An 18061-nucleotide genomic window follows, 5' to 3' on the forward strand; every position below is an offset into this window, starting at 1 on the left:
CCACACAATGTGTATCCTGTTTTTCAATCTGCAGGTTGTAAAATCGATTGTGAGAAAGAATAATTGTTATGGTAAGGTTAGAAAACAAAGCGATGTGGAATCCTAGCAGTGATTCTTGCTGTTCAGAGATCATAGATGGGTTGGGTTATACCATCCACCAGGTTTAACAAAACAAACTGGAATTCAAGAATTTCCTCAATTTTCTCTAGTACAATGTTATTCTAAGGAACAAAACAACATAGTGATTAAAAGTGTGGGTATTGGGGCCTGGGTCTAAATCCTGATTCGTCTACATTTCCTCAATTTCTTCATCTATAAAACAGGGATAAAAATAACACCTAGTGTATAGTTACTATGAAAATTAAAGGAGATCGTCTGTAATGTACATAGATCAGTGTCTGTCAGCTATCATCAGCTGTATCAATTGTCTCAAAGTCTAATGCAAGATACAATCTCAATAATAAGATGGCATAGTAGATATTACAGTAGGTGTAAGCAAGAGTGAGGGGATTTTTCTAGGGTTGGTGGGATTTGGAAGCCCAGAGGAAGTCCACGCAGATGAACCGTATGGTCAGAGAAGTTTATTACTGGGGCCACCATCACGCTTTTCAGCGAATTACATGACAGTCTTGGTGAGGGCTGATAAAAATCATACGAACGGTGGTTTCTCATGAGCATGTTAGGACTGCAGATGCATCATTATTATTCAAAACGCACTGTATTACAAAGAAGAGCTACTCTACACAGTAAGCTGAAACTCCATGGTGGTCAGTCTAAATCACAGCTTCCCTCGTCAGTTTCCGCAAAGACGTTATTAGGGACTACATAGGCTGGTGCTTTTCTGATGCTTTTCAATTAGTGTAAAGGTCATGAGTTTAAAGAAAATAGAGTTAAGTATCTTATCTCTGAAAATGGTCTCTAAATTGAATGTTTTACAGCCGATTTGCCAATTCTGAGAGCCTAAAAGAAACTTGAATTAGCAGACCACTCGAGTACATGGTGCTGAAGTAGTAAAGAGAATGTAACTCTACACGCACACACGCACAAGCTTCCTCTGATTTTACACACAATCACAGTGAAAGAGCCCGAAGGCTTCTATGACTGCACACCACAGAGGCCCACTCTCCCCTCTGTGTTCCTGTTTCTCTTCTGTCGCTTCACAGGCTGCCTCCTGGGAGAATGACCCTTGTCCCCTCTACAAGAACATACATGCCTCAGAAGCAGTGGCTACTGTCTAACCCACTGCTGAGTCACCAACAGAACTCGGTGTCTTTGCCTGCCCTGACCCATCCCGTGAACTAGTCAAAAGCACACGCGTCGTTCACTACGACTGAGGATCATTTTGCAATAGTCATAAAACAACTCAGTACATACCTCGATTAACTCACAAATTGGCTAAATACAATACTCATTCAGAAGTCTGGATGTGTTGTATTAGGAGTCCTGTTGCCATTCTAATATCCGTTTCATACAATTAAATAGTACAAAAAAAACTTGGACATATGCAGAGAATAACCTGAGTGAATAAACATAATTTACTAGGTGTTTTGCATCAAGAGTAGTTCACAATTTGTTAAATATAGGAAATGAAAGAGATGCTAGACTATCTTGAATGAATTCCTCAAACACTTCCACTCAAGGTGGTCAGAAGTAAGAGAATATTGCTGAATTATCTTTCTGGAGTAGCACATTATTTAAAAAAAGAGAGAAAGGAGGCTGTGGAGTACTAGCATGTACTCTGAGAATATGGCAGGGCATCATGTGTTCTTAAATTCATTCTAGAAGAAGCTACCTGTAAAGCACAGACAGCGTCTAAGCATCAACCTAACTAAGGCTGAACGGCACCAGCTGTTCTGGAATTATCCCAGACGCGTTAGCTGGGAGCTCTGCGGCCTTGGGTTTATAGAACCATGAATGGGTCACTCAATTAATTTTTTAAGTTTTACTTTACTGGATTTATGGGGAAAATAAAAAGCTTTGCCACATTTTCCCATTTGTAGCACATGAGTGTCTCAGGACAAATCTGCGAACATCAAGGGTCTACCGCAGCCGTTCCCAGCCTGCCCGCTGAAACTTAGCAAGTGGGTCACACCCTGGCCTCTCTGCTCTGACAGGACTTGAGTTGGAGGGTCAGTCACCACAGGGAGCAGGAGAGCTGAACCTTCAGTGTTAAGACAGGCATAAACCGTCACCCACAAAGGATGCCTTTTCACCAAACAGGCCCCACAGGTGACTCGGGGCCACGCTGGGCCCGTCACCTCTGCCGCACAGGGTAGGGCCGCCATCGCTCACAGTGTTATGGCCAGTCTGCTCTCCAGAGACCATGGCCGCTTAGGGGCGGATTCCTGCCGATGCCTTGTGCTGACTGCCACCAGCCCTTGTGTATCAAATCGCTTTCTGGAACACTCTGCCCACTCAAGGGCAGATGAGAAGGTTCATTAAGGTGGACAAAACACACCATTTGGCGGGTGGTCAGAGCGGGGTGTGGCGCAAGGGTGTACGTTTAGAATTTTCGTGGGGTGAAAACCCAGTGGTGCAGTAGGTGACAGTTTGCACACTCTGTACTTCTACAAAGGAAGATATTACTCCAACCAGTGTTTTTCCTTAATGATTCAGGAAAAGAAAGAAAAAAACAAACCACGGACAAGCGTGAGTCCAAGTATAACAGAAAGGCTAATTTCATTTCAGAACGAGAAGCATTTCCATATTCCTCCAAAATGTAAATTCTAGGTTGAAAATGGTTATTTTCTCAGTAAAAGAAGGACCATTAATTTTAAATCAAAGAACGGTTCATATTTGCTAAACCGTCTCTATTTGCTCAGGTGAATACGGGGACGGTAACAAGATGGAAACAGACCGCTGCTGGGGACTGGCGCAGGGCGGGGTCCACGTGGGTCGCCTGGCATGCCACAGCCACTGCGCGAGGCAGCCTTCGGCTCCTCTTGTCCTACAAACAATTTTCAGGCCCGCGCTCACTAAATAAATTGGGTCTCAGCACTCCCAATCAGGGTGGCGCACCCCCTCGGTAGCAGACCTATGATAAATAGACTTATTTTCCCAAATCAAACACTTGAATTTAAATTCAGATGAGTTAATGCAAAGGTCAACATTGTAATCAGTTCTTTTGATCTTTATAGAATTTCTGGAGTAATACATAATAAATCTGAAACAAGGCAATTTGCAGCTCTGGATGTGTGGCTGGCAATAAAAATCTTAACGATGAGAACCTCTATGTACTTAGGGAACGCTTTATAGTAATGGCTATGGGGAGCGCCTCAGTGCACAGGAAACAGGGGCCGCAGAGAACCCCGAAAGATTTTATTTCTTGATGGTTTCTGCCATTTACTTAGAAATGTATTTATATAAAAACTAAAGGAATACACAGCTATGCTGACTGTGTTTCTGAAATAGTCACTACTTTCATTATAATCACCTCGTTTTGGTTAGTATGTTGAACATACAAACAGCTTGGGATCAATATTAGCATGTCAGAGACAAACGAAAGTATTTCAATACTTAAATTGGAATGACATTCCTTTGGCGTTTTTATTTTTAATAAAAGGTTTCTGGAGGTTAAACTACTTAAAAGTTATTGATAAATAGTTTACTTTAACTTTATGACTCATAAGGAAAACACGATTGATTATGATGCAATCACAGAGGGGTTCCAGAGCTCTTTAAAATAAAATTGAAGGAGGGAAGGAAGAGAGGGAGGGAGGGAAAAACAGATGAGCAGAGAGTAAGCAGACGGCCCTGCAGCTCAGCCCCCGCTGCAGCAGGCTGTCAGGTGCTCCTGGGCAGTGGTGACAGTTTCAGGCTGTTCCCTTCCTTTCCCAGGGAAGGGATCATTGTCCCTAGAGTGCCAGAGTCCCTGGCTTTTCCCACAAAACACTCCCTGAGTGTGGGTGGAATAAAATGAATTTTTATATCGAGAGCAGTGATGAAGAAGAGCCTGTCAATAAAGAAAGAAAAACAAAATGTAGACCCCTTTGTAGTGAGACAGCAGTGACCATGGTCTGCCTCTGCTACACTGACGTGCGCAGGGCTTGCGCGCCGGCGCCTGCTGCTCTTGGATCAGTTCTAATTCCAGTTGATGAGAATCATGGAACCATTCCGGTGGTAAACAGGTTTCAGCACAAACTCTGATTTACCATTCAAGATAAGCCTCCATGAAATTAACAGGAGGAAAAACCGTCCAGGCTTCTGGCAGGGAGGGCCTCTGGCCTTTACAGATTTTGAAGTTGTTGCTGGGATCATGTAGCTGAAAGTGAAAAGAAAAAAAAAAAAAAAAAAAAGTGTGAAGTGTCACTGGGACCTGAGCTTCTGCAGCCTCTCCCTTCAGACCTATCCCAGGGGGTCACTGCCCCCCAATAACCCTTGTGGTCAGTCTAACAATGAAGATGGAATAGGACCTCTTACAAAGATGAACTGTGACTGGGTTTTTCGGAGACAGACATTGCACGGGGTTTGGCCACACAGCTAGACACATCAGAGCAATTCCGGGGCGGATATGTGCATCCGTACCTTCTGCAGTGAGTCCCCTGATAGGCAGAGACGAATTGGGTCCCTTAACTCCAGCACCGTCGCCTACTGCCAGGGCTTCTGTCATTCCAAGGTTTGCTCTTTTAAGACAGAGGAAAGAAAAACACGACTCAGGCTGAAAGCCCCGCCAGTTTCTCTGAACTGTGACTTTATTTCCCTAGTAAACCCATGCCGCTTCATGAATCACTGATTCGACTGAACTCAAGGAGATTCCGTGGTAAGAGATGCTTGGGCTCCTGCATCTCCTCAGACAAATCAGCACCGCCCTTGTTCTTTTCCCTGCAGTTTCAAACTTACAGGGTACAGATGTCCTGTCATCACAGTTAAGAAGTACAGTCCTGTGAGTCACTAGGGGTCTGACACGTCACGTCTCTCAAAGCCTGACACAGAAAGTCCTTGATCGAAGAAAAGGAGCTTTCCTTTTTTTTTTTTTTTTTTTTAGCAAGTTCTACAATGTAGCCTGCATTAAAAAAACAAGCAGACAAAATCATAAACTTTAAGCTTCCACATCGTTCAACCTCATAAGGACCGTAAAAATTGGCAATAGTTAAAAGCGTAGCCCTGGCCTGTGTGGCTCAGTTGGCTGGAGCGACATCCCATAGACCAAGAGGTCATGGGTTCAATTCCCAGTCAGGGCTCATAACCCAGGTTGCAGGTTCGATCCCTGGTCTGGGCACATACAGAGGCAACGTATCAATGTTTCACTCTCCCATCTCCCTCTCTCTCTCCTTCTCTCTCTCCCTCTCCCTCTCTGCCTCCCTCCGTCTCTCCCCCTTCCTTTCTTTAGAAGCAATGAAAACATGTCCTTGTATGAGGATAAATAAGTAAAGGCTCATATATACGGGAAATCCCCTGTTTTTCTTCATTCAGGCAAATATTTATTATCACCAATCCATGCAGGACAGTGGGCTGGGTAATGCACTGCATCTCACAATAACCTCATGTGCAAGTTCACCACCCAGAGCCTTCAGAGAAGTGGGGCCGGGGAGGGCGCGCGCCTCCATGGTCAGGCTGCGCTCTGCGCGGAACCCTCGCACGCAAGCTGTAGCGCAGGCACTCCGTCCCGGCAGAACGGAGCTGCCCACGTGGGGACCCACTCTCCCTCTCCCCTCGTTAGCGCGCCCAGTGGTCCGGCTGTGTCCTTCGGGCTCAGAGCCCATGGGGCGCGCGGGGAGGCTTCACCGACGGGCACAGCCAGCCGCGTGGCTTTGTACACAGTCGCCTCTTCTCCTCCTCCTCCTCCTCTACGAGCTTGGTCCCGTGGCATCTAACCCCTCCCTTCCAGACTGAATCCTTCAGTCCGGCTTAGTCTCGGAGTTCAGCGACACTGAGCCCCCACTGAGGATGGGGCCCTCCGTGAGATTTGTTTTGACGCATCTCCATTACTGACCAAACGGTCACTGGTAACTCAGGTAAACACTTCCAGATGGTCTTCCAATCTGACCCACGCCCATCTTTCCCTTTGGGCTGTGGGCTCTCCCGCCCCACTTCCCTGCCTCGAATGTTAGGCTGCAGGTTGAGGACTGTCAGTCGTGCCCAGGGTTGGGGAAACGAGGGCGCTAAATGCTGCTGGGCGACGGGAAGGCTCCCCGGCCGCCGTGCGTAGAAAGCTCAGGATCCCACGAGAAGTTGATATGATTTGATGTCTTCCTTTCCCGTCTTCGACCTAATGGTACCAGGGAAGGGTCCGGCTGCGTCCGAAGGACAGCTCAGACGCCGTTCAGAGGAAAGCACGTGACGCCCCCTCATTTGTCACTGCTCTGCGTTCGGTCAGCATCTGCCCGCCACCCTCGTGCCTGTGCAGGACAGACCTACCCAGGTGGAGCTCTGTGTGTGGAATAAACAGAGCGCCATTTAGGTAGATCATTAAGGAAGGAATACACACAGGGCACAAGGGTTTCGTAGTCAGCACAAGCAAACCTAGAAACTACCTTGTCCTGTGCAAATGCATGGGAGTTGGGAAGCAAAACGCAGCTTCATGACGGACAGACACCCTGCCCTGCACTTAGGCTCAGAGGTTCGTTGGGTGCAAAAATTGTGCTTTTCCTGGATGCCAGTTGCTTTTGATACGTGCAAACAAAATCAGACCTCCTTCCCTCCTGTTCACTTCTCTAACAGGAGCGTTCTGCACGGAACACCTGTCTGTCCCCGGGTTCAGGCGCCTGTCTTCTGAGATGCCAGCCTCGTAAGTGCTCCGCTCCTCTCTCTTTGAATACTGATACGCTCCTGTCTCAGCCCCCAGAAGGCGAGACTCAGAGGCAGCGTGGCTCAGTGGCAAGGGTCTAGGTTCTGTGGCGAAGACAAGGGCCCACCCTCTGAGCCGCGACACGGGGTAGGTTTCTAATCACTCCAAGCCCCAGGTTCCTCAGGGTTAAGAATATGTATTTTTATAGTTAATCTGTGATGATGACTGACGACACATATAAATACCTAACAAAACACCTGCGGTATCCTAGATGCTCAATAAAAGGCAGCAATAACAACTCCTATTATTTGTTTATTCTCCAAATATTTATGGATATCTTTTCAGCACTGGGTAGTGGTTTGACTGTGGGGACACAGTCGTGATAAATTAGACAGTCATTGCTCTCAAAGTTGTCATTCCCATAAAGAAAGACCAACTATCATCACATGAAAAAAGTAAAATAAAACCATCTAAGATAGTGTTAAAGGCAAACCGATGATGCTATCATCAATTGTGATTTTTCAGTGAAGGAGACTCATCCACAACTGAAGGTCAAATCTTCCTGTTACCTTCCTGGTTTAAAAAAAATAAAGACTGAACAAAAATCTATTGATAAATAAAAAGTGTTTAATAACTTGCTTCAAACATGGAAAGTCATACAGTAAAATTAATTTCTAAAAATAAAGTAGCTGACTTTGAACTGGAAAATAATTTAATTTTAAAAATGTGATTTTAAAACCATTTTTTATTTCAGTTAGCTAGTCAAAAATGATTGTCTGCTCTTTGTAATCTGAATGAACAAATATTTTCAGTATAAGCAACAAAATGTCTATGATAATGAACTGTATTTTTACAGCTATATATTGTATTAACGCAATTATTTAGGTACATGCAGGGATGCAGGTAAGACGTGTGGTAAGTGACAGGCCATTGCATGATTAGTGTAATTACATACCATGCAATCATAGACTTTATGGAGAATTTTTGCTGACACGGAAAGATAATGTTTCACACACATACATTATACTATAATCTCTAAAAAGTTCATAATTTGAAATAATATTATATTTTAATCAAAATCATTCTGGAACCCCCAACTTCTTACAAAAATAAAGCAGGAAATTTTCGTTAATCGTGAATAAAAGAGAGAGATGCCTGGACCAGTCCAGGAGCAGAAACCTGGTAAGGTCAAAGACAAAACGATTCCCGGTCAGTAAGCCAAGCCCTCACTCTCTGGAGGCCGCATGGGAGTTCTGCGCGGTGCCAGTGTCACCAGACAGTAACTGTGGGGTGCCACAGACTGGTTCCTTTCACTGTGTGCCAGCGAAGGGGAGCAAGTAAAATAACCTGAATGCTTGAAGGTTACAAAATAACTAAATCACTTAATATCACTCAGTTTCATTTAAATTGTTTAGTTCAGTCATCATAGTCTTAGATGCCATTAGTAATATTTCTCAGTGTTAAATGCCAAGAGTTTTATTAAGAGATTCAGATAGGAACTACTGTAACAATATAATCAATAAAATATACTTAAAAAAAAGAGATTCGGATAAATTATTTAATAATACCTCATTCTGACATAACTATGTCATATATAAAAATATGAAATACCTAGAGAAAATACTGACATACAAATAGCTCAGCCTAATGTGTGTATGTGTCTCTCTATATATATGTGTGTGTGTGTGTATATGTATGTGTGTGTGTCTATATGTGTGTGTGTGTGTGTGTGTCTCTCTATATATATATATACATTAAAACAACCTCAATGAAAGTCCAGCCTTTACACATACAGGAGACACTTCAGCAAACTGCTGTTCCTTCGATTCTTAAGCAGGTTCAGATGAAATATCCATATGTACATGGACACTATTCAACATGTAATTATATCATTGAATTGAATCACGTATCTGGCCGAAGCTGCATGTGGCCAAATCCAAATTTAGTGCGGGTTTATCTGCTTCAGAGGCAGGAGAGGAGGTGAAGGGGGCTGCCGACGGCCCCGGGAAGAGCCTGTGCACAACAGAGGTTCCAGCTGGACAGTGATGGAGAGTCCAGGCGTTACGGCACCGCCATAAATTATGTGAGGACGCGTGGTCAGGCCACGGAGGGGTTCCAGAAATAGGCTGAACATGCCCACGGTCCGAAAACAAATTGCCTAAATTCCAATATGAGAAAACAGTGTTCTTGACATGTATTTTCATGTGGCCACTCCTGGGCAACGCTAGGTCTGCAGAGATGAAGCACAACGTGCTTTGGCTCTGAAACTGGAAGTTGCTATTCCATCAGGACACACGTGAAAAAGCAAAGGAATCTGCATGCGTCTGGGGCCTCCCGGCTTAGAGATTTATCAGGAAGGAGAACACGAGTGACAGCATGTCAGGTGGGAGCCTCCGCAGTCTTACCTTCAAACATCTCAGGAGTTAAGTGAACTTGAATGATACAATTATTGGTTTATCTAAAAATATATATTGATGGAATAGTAACAATGAGAGTATCATGAATCAAAAGCAAAAATGATCAAAGGGTTCCACTGTCTATTATTAATGAGTTCGTTTTCCTTACAGGACAACACCAAACCTAAAATGTTAGGGAACAGCTACATGATCTTTTTCCTTAAAAGATGGAAAACAAATAGAATAAAGGTAATAAAAACACATTGAGAGAATGTTTATAATCTTTATTAAAGATGTCTGTGGTTAATAGAGAAGGAAATCAATCACCTATCAGCTACTAACTTTTTATTTTAAAACGTCATAATCACAATAAAGACAACATACAAAATACATAATTATACGGTCATCATAAATGAATGTGCCCGCTGTTCTTTTAAAAATCTGATATGTCTCTTAAGGGGAAGAACAGTCATTTCGAGACTTATATTGTATTGATTAATCTGATCGCAGCCATTCTAGTGAATATGGCTTTATCTTAAATCACACAGTGTTCAGTTAATTTTGACCAAAATGTCACAGGCACATCATTATTATCAAGAACATGTGTGTGTGTGTGTGTGTGTGTGTGTGTATCACCAACAGTAAAGTATTTAGGGAATACTTTACAAATAATTTTAAAGTTCTGACGATTTTTTATATTGCCTACATGCGTATTTCAATATTAATAATAAGCTATATTATGCTGAAGAAAATACACATTATTCAACATAACCTCATATGATTCAAGGCACAGGCTTCAACTGTGATTCAGGTTGTATTAAAATTATGTTCTCATTTGAGAAGTCGTTTGTCAGCAATGGAAAACGTCATTAGCTCCGTTTTGTAAACACAACTGATTTTTATGTAACTGAGAAACAACCAGGAGCCTGCAGACGGGGGAAAGGGTTACATTGCGCCGCCAAGAGAGAGCCAGGAGGGGAGAGCCATATCGTCCCCCAGCATGAAGTGATCAGATACCTGCCTAAAATGATGGACAGCTCTGGCCTAGTGAGCAGGCAAAAAAAATCCCATTTACTCTCGTCCAGATGGGACCAACTGGACGCTTCAGCGCAAACAACTCATCCTTCTTCGGACCTTCTTGTCCAGCTCTTGAGCTAGCCCGGGCTGATAATGATGAATATCAAGGCCGCAGTAAAGTGGGTGACAACAGAAGCCTTGTTATAGCTGCCAGTCTTTCCCTCTTGTCATTATTACACATTGAAGATTTATTTGAGTTTATTGTTGTGCACAGGGTCTAGCCATTTGCAATTCATCACTTACTACAGAAAGTTCAAGATAGTGGCCGAAGCTATAATTGCCACCTCCACCTGCTTCTGGAAATTATGAGGTCACCAGCGAGGGCAGCCCCGTCTTCCCTGAGCCCCCAAAGTCACAGCAGCCTCTGGCATAAAATACTCCGGCGCTATCTTCACTGGAGCATCTTTGCGATGGCATTAATAATGCTACATTGGCTGGCAATTGATGAAATTGTATCTACGGTACGGCTGCTCTATGGCAAACATGGAAAGCTCAAAACTACAGGAAAGAAAGGATGAAACTATCACAAGCACCCCCAATCGGAGCATTATTTTTATTATCGTAGTAGCTATAGTTACTGTGGGTTTGATTCAGAAACATATAAACCCATTAACAAGGCACATTTCTTTTCTTTCATCTGATACAATCTTCTCTTCTTCCGAAGTCAAACTAACTGCAAATCTGTTTGGGAAGCTGGGGAAATACAAATCCTACCAAAAAAAGAAAAAGAAAAAAAAAAGCCACCTCAGGACTTTGGTAGAACTGATAGAACAGTTATAGCAAATGAAGAGACATCATTTTCTTTCTATTCCAGACATTTTTTTAAAGAATCCTCATATATTTGGGGTTTGCATGTCACTACCAGGATATTAAATGAGTCTTAACTCAGAAAAAGTCAATAATAAAAATAACCATTCTTTAAAAAAAATCAAGTCTTTCCTCCCTACATTTCTCAGTTTGATTTTTTTTAAGCTACGTTTTTATTTTCCATCTAAAAGTGGTTAGAAAAAAAATATGAGAGCTTTTGCCTGTACGGCTGAGCAGTCAAGGTTTTACAGCCAGATACAAAGAACAGGAGCTTCTACAGCTCCCACTCATCTAAGGTGTGTGACCCACGCACACTGTACTTGGTGTACAGGTGGCCTGAAAATGTGTAATGCCTGACCTTTTGCTGCTGGGTATCATGCCCATTGCCTGGTTTCTGCATCTTCCCTGTTAATGGATTTCTAAAACCAAGCTTTACTGATGCACATTTTTTTTTTTTTTTTTGTTCCAGGTCCTCTTTTTAAAAGTCCACGTGGCCAGTCACACAGCCGAAGGTAAGCTAGCCTCATAATTTAATATAAAACCCCAACTATTTATAAAGCTTGTCTCGGTCTGTGTTCCCAGAGTCTAATGATGCTCAGTGAGTCCCTCCGCTAAGGTTACAGAAGAATCCAAGTTGTAAGTGGGAAGTTTCTGTCTGCAAAGCCTTGGCCAGTGGCCTCGTGGGCACACTGCCGTGGCTTCCTGCCCCCTGGCTCGTGCCAGCCTGCGAGGACACAGGTCCTATTGGGTGCTGCTTACGTGTCAGGGTACGAAAGTGCGGACGGTACTGTGTATTTTGACTGTCGGGGGTGTGGACCCGTTTCGAGTCTCCCCTTCACTCACCTCAGGAGCACTGTGAGCTAAGGAATGGAAAAGCCCACGAGACTGTACTTCTTAATGGTCTTGTTTCTCCCAACACCTCAGTGATGTACGTTAACACCACGCTTGCCAGAGACTGCAGAAAACGGGAGGCCGAGGGCCCCCCTCCTCCTCAGTGCTGCCCTTGGTTGACCAGCTCAGAGGTTAAAAAAAAAAATGCAGGACCTACTAAGTGCCAGTAGTGACAGCTGACAGCGAAAAACCCCACTGACTTGGGAGGGCAAGTTCACAAACTAAGACGTTTCTACAAGAGGAATGGCGAACGGAACAACAAATGAAAGGCGTGTATTCCTGACCATCCCCGTTTAGGGATTCTTTATGGTTCGAAAGAGAGTCACTTACAACTTCCAAAGCAGATCCGGCCAACACAACCCCTAGTTTGGTTACAGGTGCAGGCGAGGGAGCTCAGCAACGGAGAGGGGTCTCAGGATTCGGACCTCACACACACGCCTTTAACTTACACCTGCGCTCCGCCTTCAACTTCATGAGCTTCGTACACTTTCTCAGCAGTCTGGTGAGGCAGGGGTTAATAGTATACCCATTTTATAGAAGGAGAGGCTGAGGCTCAGGGAGGGAAGGGTATTTCCAAAGCCTCAAAACTGGTTTAGGGGTAGAGCTGGGTCTTTTGATCACAAGTCTAGAAACCCGATCCTGTACTTTGTGCTAAACCACAGGCAGAATGAAAAGTAGCTCAACTTAAAAATCATTTAAATTACTCTTTCATTCCCAATACTGACAGCATTTTTGAGATTACATAATAAATGAATTTACATCCTATATTTTCTGCAAGAAAACATATCTGTTTTTTTAGAACATGAATCTAAACTATTAATGGGACAGAAACAAAAACATAGAAGAAAATAATAACATACATTGTTTTCCCTTTTTCTTAAAACTGGTGAGATATAGTTTACATAGTTAAGACTGTAAGAAAACACACGGCCGTTTAAAGAACAACGACCCAGAACTAGGATGCTAACGAATCCCAAGTGCGCCATCCACATGATCTGGCCACATGCACACCTTCCCTCTTCCCTTCTCCTCCTGCAGCAACTAACCCTGAAGGCTGATTTAATCGTCTTTTTTGTTTTTAAAGTTTTACTTATTTTTAGAGTGAGGGGAAGGGAGGAAGAGAGGGAGAGAAACATCACTCTGTGGTTGCATCTCCCATGCCCCCAACCAGGGACCTGGCCACAACCCAGGCACGTGTCCTGACTGGGAATCGAACTGGCAACCCTTTGGTCCTCAGGCCAGTGCTCAGTCCACTGAGCCACACCGGCCAGGGCTAATCATTTTTGTTTGTTTGTTTGTTTTTTAATTCAGTAGTTTTGCCACCAGATTATACATCTGTAAACAATACTATTTAGTTTTGCCAACCTTTGTATAAATGGAATCATACTATATATATATCTATATATAGATATAGATATATATCTGCAACTTGCTTTTTTCATCCCATACTGTATTTTGAGGTTCATTAAATGTTGACACATGTAGCCAGATTTAATTAACTTTTATTACTGATATACTGGTATACTCAATGAACATTTTGGAGTTCATCCATTCTCCTGCTAACACACATTTGTGGGGGGACGGGTTCTGCCCAGTTTTTCACTCTTACAGAGATTCCTACTGTGAGTATCTATGAACATGACTCCTAGCACAAAAGTGTTAAGAGTTTCTCTAGTTATATACCATGTAGACAATTGTAAATTCGTGAGAGATACGCACTCTTTACTGTCGGAGCAGCGGACGCGCGGAAGCAATTTTTCAGGGTCCCCATTATCCTTACCCTGCCAATGATTTGTATTGGGTTGTAAGCTCTGCCACTCTGGGGAGTGACAAAGCATTTCTCACCATGATTTCAACGGCCGTTCCCTAATTTCTAGTGAAGTCGAACACCGTTCACGTTTACGGGCCATTTTCATTCCCTTTTTTATACAATATCTGCTCTTCCCGTGTGCCCACCTGTCTCTCGGGGGTTTATTTCCCACTTACTAATTTACGTGCGGGCATGCTGCAGACCCTCGGCCTCCACTGCCATCTGCGCCCCTAAAGCTCCCCCAGTCTGGGCCTGGGGCACAGGTGTGTGCGTGTCTGTGCGTGCCGGTTCCACTCTCTTTTACAGATGCCCAGTCCTTAACTCTAACGGGGTTGGATTTCTCCGCATTTTCCTTTGTCGTTCGCTACTTTTGTCTTCTTTAAGAAATTCTTCTGCTTTGAGGTCTTGGAGTTGCTCTTTCATCTTTGGTCTGAGGGTGTTGCGGCTCTGCCTTTCCACTAACGTGTTTAACCAACTTGGGATCGATTTGGGGGAATCCCAGCCCCACCCCCCACCCCGTATGGATAGCTCATTGTCCTCCCCCCACTGATATATCATATCATCTCTGTCATATGTCAGATGACATTGTTTGGGTGGCTTTGTTTTGGACTCTGTGTTCGGTTTCATTTGTTTTTTTTTCCTGTTTATTTTTCTATTCCTGCACCGAGACCCAGCTGTCTGTAAACGCACCTTTCATAAGCTATTCTTTTGTACTCCTAAAAATTTTCAGTACATGATACTCATACTGTAAAACAGGCAGAAGTCAAACTTTATTACCATTTAACAAGTTAATAAGCTGAAGACACAAGTTAATCTTTAAAATGCTTCTGAATCATGATCCACATCTTATAGTTTGCAAACGAATGATTTTCTACCTCACTTACTTTTTCAAAGCAGTTCCAAGTTATCTCATTAATCTCAAACCTACAGTGATACTAATTATATAGAACGGCTTTATATTAATGTGGGGAAAACATAGGCTTTGGAGTCGCACAAAAATGATTAGAACCCGGGCTCTATCAAGACTGGGGACATCTCCCTTTCGGGGGCCGAAGTCAGCTTCTTGGCACAGTGCTGATGGCCACTGTCTCTAAAGGGGGTCTGATGTGGGAGGTAAGACACTTCAGCTCTTAGCACTGACGTATAGTGAGCACTACATAAATTATACATGTTGTAACCGTGGGCACACATGAACTCCAGTACCCTCCCTGTGGAGAGTTCCCATGTCCCAGCCCATCACAACTCCGAGAAGTTGTGCATTATCGCAAGAAGAAAGCAGAAAACCACAGTTGCTTGATGCCCAGACAGAGGCCTCAAAGTCACCCGTGACCCCTCCTCCCTTTCCCCCCGTCCAGATATATTTGGAGGGAACCGAGTCCTGGTCACCAAACCCACTAACGCCCTCTGGAGCCGACGTCTCCCTCCCCAGCAGTGTGAGTGGTCAGGGGAACTTCCACGGATCATTCAAAATGGCCCAGACAGCACCAACTCTTCCTGAGCGTTTCCGCCAAGTCCTGTCACCACGGGGCAGTTATTCCGTGCCGAGGAAACCGAGGCCCAGAAAGCTTAGAGGACACGGCCAGGTCCCACAGCTCAAAGCCCCAGGCCTCGAGTTCGCACCAGACCAGCTAGTGACACCTGCCAGCGGCCACGCCATGGGCCGTGCATCAGTGCTTTCGACGGTGCACGTCCGTCACCTCCCCGCTAGACGTCCTGTACAGCTGGTGAACACGTGCTCTAATTCTAGATACATTTTGAATGTGGAGCCTTCAGTGGCCCCCTGTACCTACGGCACAAAAGAACCAAACTCCTTTTGCTCGCGCCCCACTGGGAGCTGGCCTCTGCCTGCCCTGGGCCCCAGCTCTCATGGCCACCACCTGCGACTCTCCTCTGTGTCCTTAACAAAGCACCGTGCTTTTTGCAGCATATACACATATCATATCATATCATATCATATCATATTGTGAAACCAATCTATCTCAATATAAAAAAAGGTAAGTTTTGCTAACACGAGTAATTCCGTTCACTTTGAAAAAATATCATGAGTACATTATTTATACTTTTAGCGGAACACCGCCGTTTTGCAAGGCATTTCTGCAGTATAGTTGATCTTCCCCTTGCAGGCAGAATCAAGCCACACATTTAAAATGACAACCCGGAGTGGGGTCACGTACAGCATCTGCTCCAGGACTGAGTGAAAGAATCACAGACCACCCTGCTCCGCTGCCAGCGCGCTGGCGGCATTAGAACCAAGCAAAGGGCTCCCTAAAAGCATGCACAGCAGTCACAGCAATGAATTAAATTTGGAGGATAAATGACAAAAAATACATAGTGCTTCAAGCAGCGAGAAGACTTATGATGGCATCGGTCACACGCATGTGTGTGCGCACGCACATGTGTGTGCACATGTGTGAAATGCATTGCATGCAAGCCCACCATACTTGCCTGAAGCTCCTTCTCTTTATTTGTTAACTGCATATGATAATCCCGTTACTCTTTCAAATTCTGACCGGTGCTAACTTCATTTTCAAAGCTGGATCTTTGCCCACTGTTGTGTATTTCCTCTTCTCCCCGCAGTCAGCCCCCCACTTTCTCCTGAGATAATTGTCGTTGCCTGGAGGGTGCGCGGAGGCCTGAGGGGCCCGCCTGCAGACTCAGACCCCTCGACTAGGCGGTCACCATTCTCCTCTGGCCTGGACGAGTACAGGAGATAAAGCTAGGGACAGGGCCGGGTACACAGCTCACAGACGCCGCTCTTACGCAGGGTGTGTCTAGGTATTTGATTTGCTCTTCCGCTGACCCAGCTGATCTTTTCTGGGCAACGTCAAACCCTTAAGGACAGAAAATTCCCCTCCGAGGACTGCTTCTCGTTTAGGTTTCCCCGGACGGGTCCTTTGGAATTCGCCCCAGAGAATTATGTCCCTCCTTGATCAGGCTTCTGAGCTCCTGAGCACACACCTGTCTCGTTCCCACCAGGGACTAGCGTGCAGGAAGCCGCAGCCGTTCCAGTGACCTGAACGGCGCCCAGGGGTGAGGGAGGAGGCAGACGCATACTTCGGACGAGTGGCACCCGAGGGTGCCTGCTTCTGCAGTGCGCCTTTTGTACCGACTGCACAGGCAGGGCCAGACAGAGGCCTCGGGCGCTGTGGGGAACGGGGCGTGTTACTTCCTAACTTCTCAGGGAGTGGAAATGGTCCTAACAAACTGTTGCTTACAGTCTGGGGCTGGAGGAATGACGGTGACGGATGGCAGGCTGGACCCCACTTCCTGACCCCTGCCCTCGGCCTCAGTCCACTTACAGAGCCCAGGGCTCCATGCAGCCCAGGACACGGTCAGGACAGAACACAGGAGGGGCACACAAGGGCCAGAGCAGGTGTCCGGAGGCTGGGGCGTGAGCTACAGGCGGCCGCTCCTACCCGTCTGACCTGAACCACGTTGTCCTGCTCACAGAGTTCTCGTTTTCCCACTAATGAACTGGAGACAGACATGGGCGACCAGGCCGCAGCGCTGGATTAGTAGCAAATGAGTCACTTATTAGCAGCGTGACCCTGGATCAGTTACTTAATCTCATTATATTTCGGTCTCTTCATCTGTTAAAAGCGGATATTATTGACCTTATATGGCCATTGTAAAAATTATCTGAGCTACTTGGCATATAGGAAAACAAAGCTGAGCTATTTGAAAATACAGAAGTATTATAAAATATTTGGTAACATGCTAGTTTTGTTCCCTTATTAGCCTTTTGTTGTTACTGCTATGATTGACAATGATCCCGGTGACGTAGCTAAGATGCTCTGGGTTTTGTGTTGAGTTCCAGCCTACCCTTCAATTCAAAAGTCCCCACTACTCTGACCTTTACCGTCAGACGTAAGCTATCCCACAAGTAAGGTACACCCCCCTTCCGACTACCCCGGTTGAACAATCTCAACCTGAATCCCTATTCAGCATTTTACGCTAGACTAGGAGATTCTCCAGCAGGGCAGTGCTTTGCCCGTGTATTTGAACTACAATTCTACATCCACAATTACTTAGCCTTTTCCTTGAGATAATAACTTGTGTCTAGCGTCTGTTTAGATTCATCGACAACCACAAGAACCAGCTCCATCAGTCAATCCTTCAGATTTTTAATAAGCAGAAAAGTTCACTATAGAAAATGCTGCCTCCTCGTGGACTGAGCCACCATTAATGAAACCGGAGCTAAGCGAAACAAGCATCTTTAGCTCCGTGAAGTATGATGGTAGGAAGGCAAAAAAAAAGGAAATCCTCAGGCCCCACCCGTGCCTTCTGAATCAGACACTCTGGGAGGCAGGGGCCCGGGAGCTGGTGTTCTCCCAAGCTGTTAGACGACTCACA

General features: G+C 44.9%; 1 protein-coding gene across 3 annotated transcripts in view; it reads right to left on the reverse strand.

Moving 5' to 3' along the window:
• The window catches only part of GPATCH2 (G-patch domain containing 2), a 104133-nt gene that overhangs the window by 44352 nt on the left and 41720 nt on the right, over nucleotides 1-18061 (reverse strand). Inside the window, exon 6 of one of the 3 annotated variants that reach the window (XM_090263422.1) lies at nucleotides 6306-6369. The exons of the other annotated variants lie outside the window; for them this stretch is intronic. Within the exon in view, the coding sequence (XP_090119548.1) occupies nucleotides 6313-6369 (57 nt within the window). The 3' untranslated portion in view covers nucleotides 6306-6312. Of the gene's footprint in view, nucleotides 1-6305; nucleotides 6370-18061 lie in introns of those variants that run through there. 3 annotated transcript variants of the gene reach the window in all.

This window comes from Furipterus horrens, unplaced genomic scaffold (genome assembly GCF_987537825.1).
Source record: "Furipterus horrens unplaced genomic scaffold, mFurHor1.1.pri manual_scaffold_15, whole genome shotgun sequence".
Taxonomy (NCBI): domain Eukaryota; kingdom Metazoa; phylum Chordata; class Mammalia; order Chiroptera; family Furipteridae; genus Furipterus; species Furipterus horrens.